Raw genomic sequence first — 12,832 nt, 5'->3', positions numbered from 1 at the left:
TGTTATTCTTCCAAGAATTATATTAAGGAAGAAACATAGACACTTATAGTGATGTATGGAAAACATGCATGTGCAGGATTTCATTCATTTGATTATTCATTCATTTCATTTCAGATTAGTTCTCTGGGGTCAGTTCCTAGGTATTTATTTACCAGTTCAGGAGAAATAGAAGTTTCCAAGGAAATGTTGAATTTTCTCTTTTTTACCTGAATATTGTTAAATCAAAGCTTAATTAAAATTTTGAAAAAGCAAGTCTGGAGGCTCAAGGTTTTGACTAAAATGACTTTTCAGACATTATCAGATTATTTTTTGAACGTGTGGAAAATTTTATTAACATTAAGTTTAAAAAGCTTTACACCAGTGTTACACCAAGGCATGTATAATGTTTGATATATTACCCAAAATATATAACTAAATCAGTGTCTCAGTTGACAATAAATTGCTGTGTCAATTTATTTTTACATATATGAAAATCTAAGAAATTTTACAGAATTTAAATAATTTCCTCACCCCTAAATAAATAAGACATACAGCTTAGTATATATTCACGTACTAAACGTAGTAAGCATCAATATAATCTTCACGGTACTAAGCCATAATTCACAACCAGTATGAATTAAGAGTTTTCACTGATGAAAGGAAAAACAAGGAAAGAAAGCTATTTTCTGGCATCAGAATGGCACACAAACCATGATGTAGAAGGAACACATGAAAAAAATCATGCTTGCTCTACAGTGAGGTGTACATGGATGTTTGTTTAAAATCTATTATGTGCTCAAGGTTTTTCATGCTTAGTCAAGACTTAATGCAGGTCTTCTAGACTTGGAAGAGAAGGGAGGTTTTTTTTTTTCTTTTTGTAAAATGATAGATTTATAGTTAAAACAATATCATAGCAACAATAAGGGAAGTGAATTATGCTGTGGTAATATGTGTAGGCTTTGAAATTGGAGTTACATTTTACTGTAATAATTTCTGAAAGTGCTATAGTCTTCAGAGTCATTCTTTCAATTTGGAATGATGCATAGAATTGACACCCAACAATTGCCTCAGTTATTACCTATAGTTGAAGATTTATTCTATTTGTAGATCTATTTATCAGTATACTTAACACCTTTGTGTCTTTGTGTCTAATGTTTTTTCCTATTTTAAATGTTTCCCTCAGGGTACATTTCCAAAAGTAACAGCATAATATATTCAGGTTGCAACTTCTGGCTTTATACTTATTAGCTGTGTGATGTTAATTACCCTCTATATATTTCAGTTTTTTTCATGTAAAAAGTGGAAATGATGATAATTAATGTTAGTATATGTAAAATAATTAAACCAGCACCTTGCACACACTAAGTACTGTACAAATACATTTAAATGCTTGTTAAAATGTTTAATGATGTTTAAGGCCCATATTTCCAAAATGGTTATTACAAGTTACTACCAAGAGCAATTTTATTTTTATTTTTCTTTTAAGCATAGCATGGATTTTATAATTTTTAATGTGTTAATTGAATACAGATTATAATTATTAGTCTTGTTCTGTCCAATTCACATATAGGATCCATGAAGGTAGGGACTTTGATTTACTTGCTTGTGACTAACCAGCACAAGAGAAAACACCTAGCATATAGCTCTGCATATATCTGTAGAGAGTGTAAATGATTGTGGAATTCCTGGCTCTATCGTGGGCTTGAAGACAGAAATATTTGATTTTGTAGTTCAGCTAAAATGCAATTAGAGTGAAGAAAAGGGCATATTTTGTGTTTAAGGAAAACCATACCAAAACGCCAGTTTAGATATCATATAGGTCATAGGCCCTTTTCTGAAAACCAATCTTTCTCGATTGTTTTTTTTTTTAGTTTTATTTTCTATTGAAAGCTAGTTTTCTTTTTAATTGTAATTTGGCAAAATTTGGAGGACAGAGAAAAATTCATATTTTTTAATGCATTAGGTGTATCAAAATGTATTATATATGTTCATTGCATGATATTTGTTGAACTCTACTGATGATTATACATTTATTATTTACCTATACCTAGGTAAACCAGTTATGATTGTCACAGAATACATGGAGAATGGTTCCTTGGACAGTTTCTTACGTGTAAGTAGAAGATTTTATACACATTCACATATCTCCACCTTATCTTTATTTATCTGCACACATATATAAATGTGGAATAAATTGCTGAAAATGATAGAGATAACCTCTAATATTATGCTAAGCAATTAGATAATCAAAGTTTTAAGAAAACTGAATTTTTTGGGACTAAATAGCAAAAGGAAGACTGTAAAATTACATTTTTATCTTGTAACATCCAAATGTCAATCATTTATATTTTTAAAACAAATTTGTGCAATTTTCTTCAGACTTTTTATTCAGACAAGATTCACATTGGTTAAAACAAAAATTTAAAGATTCTAAAGTAAGACATAAATAACATTGATATGAGACAGAAATGTTCATTTCTTTATTTAAAGCAACCTCCATCTACTGTTAGATAGAAGACCTTCTATCTCTCACATAGTACTGTCCACTCACAAACTAAGCATGTGCTATAATGCCTAAGTATTCTCAATCCAGAGATATCATTACTTATATATCATAATATATACATACATATATACATATATAACATATATTTACATATAAATTTCAGTTGTTTACATTTAGAAAATTTATGTTTTACTAATATCAACAAATGTTACATTCAAAGAAGTTCAGTAGATTTACAGAGTACAAGACACTGTCAAAAAAAAAAAAGACGCTGTCAATCACCAGTCACTACAAACAAGGGATAAAATAAACAAACACAGACCCTATCCTCAAGGTGCTTTCAGCATTATATAGACAGGGATAGATAGATAGATAGATAGATAGATAGATAGATAGATAGATAGATAGATAAGATATATAGTATAATTCATAATCATGGAGGAAAATACTAATTTTTCTATGAATAAGAAATTATATTATTTATTTTAATATTCATGAGCTGAATAAAGGTTTCAGTAACAATTATTTTCACAAACATATTTCAAAAATAAACATTTTGCAAGTCAGGTAATTCAAAATATTATAATAAATATTCTTTTAAAATTATAATAAATTTTCCTCTGAAATTATTGTTTGTTTAGATATTGCTAGACATTAGATTTTATTTTTTATATATCTATGTATGTATGCATGCATCTATCATCTATCTATCTATCATATAAACTGTATAGTTCTATTTTAATCTGAGTAGATTAGAAACTTTTCTAAATCCAGGACTATTTGAATTTATCTCCTATTGCTTTCAGTTTTATGACCTATAACTCAGGGCTGGGTAGAAAAACAAATATTCAGTAAATATTTTTGACTAATTTTGAACTAATTATGTATTATGATAATTAAAGATGTAAAATCTACCATATTTGAAGCAATTAATAAAATATAGGAAAACAAGAAGAAAGAATAAACATTCAATCAAACCAATAAATACAAACCTAAAATAGCCACAGGATCCATTTTATTTTTTTGTTCGTGACCTTAAAGTTTCTGAGAAGGAGTTTGTCTCATCAAAAGACCAGCAAAGTTCTAGTTTTGAACCTGAAGTTAAAGAATATTAAGCTACTTCTTGCTACAAAGTAATGTAGCTACTATACTATTTTGTTTTACTCTTGCATCTATTTAGTCCTGGCTGGTGTACTTAAAACTAGAATGTATATACTCTACAATTCAGTATATGAAATTTTAATCAAGATATATCTTAGGAAATAGAAACACACCTTAATTGTACATTTGAAATACTTCTCAGAAACACGATGCCCAGTTTACGGTTATCCAGCTGGTAGGGATGCTTCGAGGGATAGCATCTGGCATGAAGTATCTCTCAGACATGGGCTACGTTCACCGAGACCTTGCTGCTCGGAACATCTTGATCAACAGTAATTTGGTGTGTAAGGTTTCTGATTTTGGACTTTCACGTGTTCTAGAAGATGACCCAGAAGCTGCTTACACAACAAGAGTGAGTAATTCATTTTTTTTTCTTTTATCTTTGTTTAGCAACTTGTATTATGTTGACTGACAAATAAATAGAAATCACATCCCAAAATGCGTTGTCAATTATATCTTCCCCCATATGAAACTTACCTTTAAAAGTAAAATATTGTTACTTATTCTGGGAAGATAGATGGTCACTGTCCATAAGGTGAGTAATGATATTAATTCTGAAATTCCATACGTTGGTTCAATGATTCTCCCAAAAAAGGCAGCAAGGTTCTAACATGTCTAAAGTCTTATTGACCTATGTTTTTATCATGATTGAACCACTGTTACGAAAAGATTGGATGAATTCTTAGTACCCCCATCCAACTAGGTATAATCTTAAACCATTTTAAAATTAATGCTTACATGAGTAACACATATTTACATTATAAAAATTTTAAAACAAAACAATAAAAAGGAGAAAAGTCATCTGTAATTATGCCACCCACAGAACATTTGTAACTTTTTGAGTCAGTTCTTTCAAATTTTTTCTGCATACCTCTATATACAGACATATGCATGAATAAATAATTAAAATTAGGTTATTCTTAATGCAAATTGTATACTTCATTTCTCTTCTTGGCAATATACCTCTTGAATATATTTCACTGTCAATAAATAATATTTGTTTTTACTTTTAGCTGTTTAATATATTCTATTTTCTAGTTGTATCATTTTTTAAACCAAATCCTAATTAGTGGGCAAATTATTATTATATCTATTTTTTCAAGATATTTTACAAATGTGTAAATGATACATCTGCATTCATAATTGTTTGAATCTGATGATTTGCCTCTAATATATTCCTAAAAGTAGATTTTCTGTGTTAAAGAGTCTGTGCCTACTTTAAAAGCACATTTCAATACACTCCTAATAAAATTAGATATTATCGTTATTTTTAATATTTACTTACTAATTGTGAGGAATTTTATCTGTTAATTTGCATTCCTTTGATTCAAAATGCATTTGATTATTTCTTCCTATGTTTTTTGGCAAATTTCTTTGACATATTTTTATTTTAGAGAAATTTTTTTATGGAAGAAATTTTTAAAAATAAAAATATGATAATCATGGCTAATGATACTACTCAAAAATAACCAGTTTTAACATTTTAATTTTATCTTTCCATAATATTTTTCTATGCATTTTCATATAAAAAATATATTCAGTTCTGCATATGGTGAAAAAAAATATCATAATATGTATACTGATATAAAAAATGATTTCCACTTAATAAATCCAGTATTTTCTTTATATATAAATTCAGTGTCATTTTGTAATCTGCCCTTTTTAACATGAAATATAAAATACAGAATTTTCTGGATGATGAAATATTCTTTTTACAGTATTATTAAATAACATATAGTAGTCCATTTTATTCATGTACATAATTTATTTAGCCAATGTACTATTAACTGGGTAGAATTCTAATGTTTTGCTATTATTAGCAATACTTTGATGTACATCTTGATATATAATTCATGCCTTTCTATCATTACCTCTTCAGGATAAATTTCTAGAAAATTGGTGAGTCAAAATATGGACAAATATGTGAAGATTTTGGTACACGAATTGCCTAATTGTTTTCCATATAGTTTGTTATCACTTTTCATTTTTAGTGACAATATATAAATGAGGCCATATCGTTATACTCTCACTAGCCAAGAGAATGAGCAGTTTTTAAAAAAGACATTCAGCTTCTGCTGCTTTCTTCTTGTTTAATTATAAGAGTTTATTCCTGATTAAACAAACAAACAAACAAGCAAACAAAAATTCTCATTCTTTTCAGAAGTCATCAACCTCAATAACTCTATTAACAGCCACAAAGGTTGTCACATGGCAACTATATCTCACTCTGAGAAAGAGCTCAATATGCAAGACTGAGTTTCATCTACAAGTAAAGCCACAGTGATAGAAACACAGAAAGAAGCTCTGTGTGTCAGATATATCCCTAGACGTGTTGATTTAGAAGTTGGAACTCTCCTAATGGCTTTTACCCTTGTTTGCATTTCCCGTTTTCAAGTATACTCTATAGCAGATTACCTTTGTTCATGAATCTAAGTGTTTTTAGAAACTGTGTTCTGCATAAAAATGTTGCTGTTCTTAAGAACACAGTTCATTAGATTAAGAGCAAGAGAAATTTAAGAAAATTGTATACCTTGCAGCTAGTTGAATTAAGTTTAGAACAGTGACTATTCCTACACAGCTCTGAAAACTTGATAAAATTACAAAACTTGGGTATCTTGATAGTGCTTTTTAGTGCTCTTTCTCTGATCGCCAGAAAAATTAGTCAGCCAACATTCTGCAGCAAAGCATTTTTGTGACTAAATTATTACTCTAGGGGACAACATATGCAACAGATGATAATATATAATATTTGTTGTCTGGAAGAGAAGGTTTTTTATTCTACTCACTGTTACTCTGCATTCTAAAGATATTCTTCATAACCTTCTGCTACTATTTGAGCTATTAACACTCCATGAAAAGTATTCTTGCTAGCATTATCTCTGTTACAAAAATCACCTTATTCAAGAAATATTTCCAGTTCTCATAGAAAGTATTTGGGGAAAAAGGCCTCTATTTGAGATATTCTATTTTTCGGTAATTCATTCAGGTTCTAATCTCTCTTTTCCTTAAATGAGCTCATCCTTGTTCTCAATACTAGTCTTAATTTCTAGTGTTGGGGAGAAAGAATTTTTCTCTACCCTTCAAAGCTTCTTTTAGCTGGTCTAATAATCAAATCAACATGAGACATTAACAGGAGAAAAGCAAATTTAATTTCGTATGCATGGAATCTCACATATATGAGAGGGTCAAAGACAGAAAGGTAAAATGAAGTATCTATGCCATCTTGAGCTAAGGAGTGGGAAAGAGGGCCTGAGACTTCAAAGGGGAGGAAAGTAATTCACAAGTTGATAAGAAGAGTAGATGTTGGGTAATTAGATGTTTGCCCTGCCATACAGATGGGCCACTCAGATGAAATTTATCTCTGGTAATAATTCTTATTCTGGGAAAGGACCCTCCCTTGCCAATTTAAATTCTTCTAGGTAGTTAAGGGAGAGGCAGAAGCTTCTCTTGAAGGAGCAGGGTCTTGATTGCCTTTGGCTCAAAAAAATTCATATGCCAAAGTGGCACATTTTGGGGAGGTTACTTCTGAACTCTTGCACTAGGATACTCCAAGAAACAATTTCTCTTGTAGAAACTTGAAAGATTCATTCGAATCTACATCATCTGCTCTCTGGAGACTATATACGGTTAACTTTCAGAGCTTCATTTATACTGATTGTTACTTTGTCAGGACCAAGGGGTCCACAAGATTATTTCAACCTTAGTAGAATGATGTTGATGTGTCAAAATTCCTCTTTAGCCTTTGTGAAATAAAAGTGCAATAGGATCTTTGTATTTATGCTTCATTCCCAGAAGATTCTTAAAAGCCGCACTAACCAAACGGGCTCATTCACTACCAATAAATAGCTGATTAGAGTTCTTCAGTGTTCATCCTTGTATTTTCTTGGAACTCCTCAAAATGTCTATGGGAGTCCTGACTTCCTTCTGAGAAGCTATAATTTGCATCTGCATTTCTAGAATAATTTAGACATCTTTGATTTCATTTCCCATAATAAGCCTTGTTCGGTACAATAATTTTATAATTTACCCTGAAATATGAGGTATGGTTATAAAGTAATAGGACTTCTATTTTGTTTTCTAAACAAAGACACTGAAACAATGAAATGAGTGTTGTCATACTAAGCTGTCTTTTTTGGAATGTGTACTTACTGCAGGAGCACTGCTATTGTCCAAAATGTTTGGGGAATTCCTCTTTCGAAATTATCTTTAAAACTAGATCGTAAATGATACTATCACTCAAAATTGTTTAGGCATATAGTATTTTGGGAAGCAGACTTGACTAAGATAAAATCTGTGGTTTCAATAAGCTTATAGTTAATAAATAAGGAAAGTAGTACATTGTTGTAAAGTCTGTTATTTTTTCTAGCCAAAAACACGATTATTCAGCTTAGACATCCACCTTATTTATTCGAATTAGCATGCTATGATTATGGTTATTTCAGAAAAACAAGTTCACCATTTAAAATAGTGTGCCAAGGCATTCTTTTTGGATAGACACATTCTTGTTAATCTGCTTTACCAGTCATGTTACTTTAATCACACTTAACACATTTCAGAAATTAGCATTCAGTGCCTCAACGCATTATACTTTTCCGATTGCTCCTCTGAAAGTTGTTGCCTTTAGATAGAGGGTAATTGCACTAAGAAATCATGAGAGACATTTGATTCAATGCCACTGAATGAATGTAGGGTGTCTGCTGTTCTCATTTTTAAAACACCTCCGTGGTTGACAGGCAGGGTAGAAGAGTGAGATAGAAATTATATCCACTAATTCTGCATTTAAAGATTCTTAAACTGGAGGGGACATCTGAGGAGTTGAGAAAACCCTTAGCCTTACAACTTAAAACAATGTATCAGACATTTTCTCCTGCTGCTTTTGATACTGTCTTAAGTGTACTCTGAGTTTTCCTTCCTTATATCCTCAATAGTATGCCTGAAAGGAAAGAGTCAGCTGAGATAATAATATACACTTTTTTGTGTTTTCCATAAGAATATTGGGTAGATTGCAACAAAAAGAATAAAATATCTAGGAATAAACCTACCTAAGGAGACAAAAGACCTGTATGCAGAAAATTATAAGACACTGATGAAAGAAATTAAAGATGATACAAATAGATGGAGAGATATACCATGTTCCTGGATTGGAAGAATCAACATTGTGAAAATGTCTCTACTACCCAAAGCAATCTACAGATTCAATGCAATCCCTATCAAACTACCACTGGCATTTTTCACAGAACTAGAACAAAAAATTTCACAATTTGTATGGAAACACAAAAGACCCCGAATAGCCAAAGCAATCTTGAGAACGAAAAATGGAGCTGGGGGAATCAGGCTCCCTGACTTCAGACTATATTACAAAGCTTCAGTAATCAAGACAGTTTGGTATTGGCACAAAAACAGAAATATAGATCAATGGAACAGGATAGAAAGCCCAGAGATAAACCCACACACATATGGTCACCTTATCTTTGATAAAGGAGGCAAGCATATACAGTGGAGAAAAGACAGCCTCTTCAATAAGTGGTGCTGGGAAAATTGGACAGGAACATGTAAAAGTATGAAATTAGAACACTCCCTGACACCATGCACAAAAATAAACTCAAAATGGATTAAAGACCTAAGTGTAAGGGCAGACACTATCAAACTCTTAGAGGAAAACATAGGCAGAACACTATGACATACATCACAGCAAGATTCTTTTTGACCCAGCTCCCAGAGAAATGGAAATAAGAACACAAATAAACAAATGGGACCTAATGAAACTGAAAAGCTTTTGCACAGCAAAGGAAACCATAAACAAGACCAAAAGACAACCCTCAGAATGGGAGAAAATATTTGCAAATGAAGCAACTGACAAAGGATTAATCTCCAAGATTTACAAGCAGCTCATGCAGCTCAATAACAAAAAAACGAACAACCCAATCCAAAAATGGGCAGAAGATCTAAATAGACATTTCTCCAAAGAAGATATACAGATGGCCTACAGACACATGAAAGAATGCTCAACATCATTAATCATTAGAGAAATGCAAATCAAAACTACAATGAGATATCATCTCACACCGGTCAGAATGGCCATCATCAAAAAATCTAGAAACAATAAATGCTGGAGAGGGTGTGGAGGAAAGGGAACACTCTTGCACTGTTGGTGGGAATGTAAATTGATACAGCCACTATGGAGAACAGTATGGAGGTTCCTTAAAAAACTACAAATAGAACTACCATACGACCCAGCAATCCCACTACTGGGCATATACCCTGAGAAAACCATAGGTCAAAAAGAGTCATGTACCAAAATGTTCATTGCAGCTCTATTTACAATAGCCAGGACATGGAAGCAACCTAAATGTCCATAGACAGATGAATGGATAAAGAAGATGTGGCACATATATACAATGGAATATTACTCAGCCATAAAAAGAAATGAAATGGAGGTATTTGTAATGAGGTGGATGGAGTTAGAGTCTGTCATACAGAGTGAAGTAAGTCAGAAAGAGAAAAACAAATACAGTATGCTAACACATATATATGGAATCTAAGGGAAAAAAAAAAAAAAAAAAAAAAAAGGCCATGAAGAACCTAGTGGCAAGACGGGAATAAAGACACAGACCTACTAGAGAATGGACTTGAGGATATGGGGAGGGGGTGGGGTGAGATGTGACAGGGTAAGAGAGTGTCATGGACATATATACACTACCAAATGTAAAATAGATAGCTAGTGGGAAGCAGCCGCATAGCACAGGGAGATCAGCTCGGTGCTTTGTGACCACCTAGAGGGGTGGGATGGGGAGGGTGGGAGGGAGGGAGATGCAAGAGGGAAGAGAAATGGGAACATATTGTATATGTATAACAGATTCACTTTGTTATAAAGCAGATGCTAACACACTATTGTAAGGCAATTATACTTCAATAAAGATGTTTGAAAAAAAAAAAAAAAAAGAATATTGGGTAGGAAATTGGAATTTTTTTTCAATACACACTTTTAGTTATTTCTCTTGATTTCTCACTACTGAGTTATACGGACATTCCAAACACTGACACTTTTTATTATACAATATTATTATGCATCCTGTAACCTTTAGAAAATTCGACTGTACATTCATGAGATGATGAGAATGAGAAAGGTGTAAAGTTTTAGTATTACTATGAAAATAGTTCAATCTTGCAGACCCCCTGAAATGCTCTTGAGGACACCCAGAAATGCTTGGATAACACTTTGAGAACCACTGTTATAGATACTTTTTGAGGAAAATAACACCTTAAAAACTAAATAAATATTTGAGTAGTTATTAAATGATATAAAATCTGACTTATGATATAGTATTATGTGATATAACATGTTTTGAAGAAAGGTCTTGAAAGCATACCTGCGGCTGCATACCTAAGGTTGCAAACCATCATAAAAGGCCCTGGATTTTACTTGGGATGGATATGATTGTCGCATTTAGCTCTGCAAATTTAAAACATCAGAGAATTTTTGTTGTTGAGAAAAACAAACAAAAAAATGGATTACCTCTCTTTAGTTATACATCATGTGAATTTCAGAGTATAATTATGGCATGTTTCCCATTTTTTGGACTGAACTACTGATTTGCTCTATTTTATAATATCAGAAGCATGGTATTATTGGTGAGAACTGTTTTCTACTGAATAATTTTTCAATCTTTTTCTTATGAAATTCCACTTTTAATAAGTTAGCATTTTTATGTGTGTATGAATACATATATTATGTTTGTATGTTGAAATAGATGAGATCCAAAATTCCAAGATGATAGTGGTCAATTTGCTGTTTTAAACAGGATCAAGTTAAAGAAAATATAGACTTTTATCTAATTTATATGCTGTGTCTCGTAAAGTCAATCCTGTTCTCAAGTCCCCAAATTCATTTTAGGGGTATAATTACCACATAAACTGATCTGGGAAATTTAAGAAAACCAAATGATGTGTTCTTGGTTACATTCTTCATTATTAGTATTTTTCTTTTTATTTCTGTTATGGAGATGCATACTGAGTAATTGCCAAGTGGATTTTTATATTGAATGAAAAAGTTCTGTCTTTTGTCACATTGCCCTATGGCCAATTAACACCTATTTAATTTTTAGAAGATAAAACCAAATGAAAAGTTATTAAAGGCATTATGTGTTAAGTAATAGGAAAAAGAAATCTTATTTTACATAATAACTTATTCTATTTTTTTTCTCTGTGAGTCTGCCAAGTTGATGCCAGAAATATTCTACTACTGCTTTGTCTTGTCTAATTTCATCTGCAAGACAAGAAAAAACAAGGGGCTAAAGCAAGTGATTAAAAGCTAAGTGGCTGAATACTCTGGTTCAGGATAACTCCACTTGAAGAATATAAATATTAGAAAACATGAACCTTAGTTCTGTAGAATTCTCAAGGACTAAAAACTATGCATACCAAAAACTTGTGTGATATAAAAAGAGAATAATAGTATTTTGATAAGTAGTGTATATCATATGTAATTTACACATGAATGAAAAAAAGCAATAAGTAAATATCTAATCAGTGGCCTTCATATAGTAATGTATTTTAAGCTTGGACCCAAAATAAATAATGTCAATATTTTCTAGTCTCTTAGGATCACTACATAGCTTCTGTCTTATGTAGCTTCACAAAGTAAAGCTATATATCCCAAAATTAGAAAACTCTAGAAGATTTTATAATCTCAGTTAATGGTGCATCAAAGTTTAATGAGGGATCAAATACTTTCTAGCCACCCATTTCAGAGAGATGGATAGCACGAACATTTCAACATGTGAAAATAATCCATCCAGATTTATGTGGAGAAAAATCACAACTATAATTTTGGAGTGATACACAAGAGTGAAGAGGTTCTATGTAAATATATTACACACAGTCTCTAGCAGGAACAGTTTTCTCTGCAGTGCATCATTCATTCATTCATTCATTCATTCAACAAATATTTGAGTGCCTACAATATACTAGGCACTGTTCTAAGACCTGAGGACCCAGAGGTAAAAACAAAGCCCTGACTCCGTGAGCTTACATTCTAGTGTGGTATTTCACATAATAAACAAACAGGTAAAGATATAGCAAGGCAGAGAAATAAGATGAGGAATGTGGACAGTGTGAGGGAGATGCTACTGTAGATAGGACGATCAGAGAGTGTTTCTCTGATAAAATGACATTAGAACAGAGAAT

The 12,832-nt window shown here is 31.8% G+C and overlaps 1 protein-coding gene across 3 annotated transcripts in view; it reads left to right on the top strand.

Annotated features, from left to right (window-relative positions):
• The window catches only part of EPHA3 (EPH receptor A3), a 365,584-nt gene that overhangs the window by 318,021 nt on the left and 34,731 nt on the right, over window positions 1–12,832 (top strand). For all 3 annotated transcript variants that reach the window (XM_057545924.1, XM_057545923.1, XM_057545922.1), the window contains 2 exons: window positions 2,031–2,092; window positions 3,789–3,998. In XM_057545924.1, the coding sequence (XP_057401907.1) occupies window positions 2,031–2,092; window positions 3,789–3,998 (272 nt within the window). The remainder of the gene's footprint in view (window positions 1–2,030; window positions 2,093–3,788; window positions 3,999–12,832) is intronic.

Source organism: Balaenoptera acutorostrata, chromosome 4 (assembly GCF_949987535.1).
Source record: "Balaenoptera acutorostrata chromosome 4, mBalAcu1.1, whole genome shotgun sequence".
NCBI lineage: Eukaryota > Metazoa > Chordata > Mammalia > Artiodactyla > Balaenopteridae > Balaenoptera > Balaenoptera acutorostrata.
The sequence above is the reverse complement of the archived record's forward strand: the minus strand, read 5'-3'. Positions and strand labels throughout refer to the sequence as shown.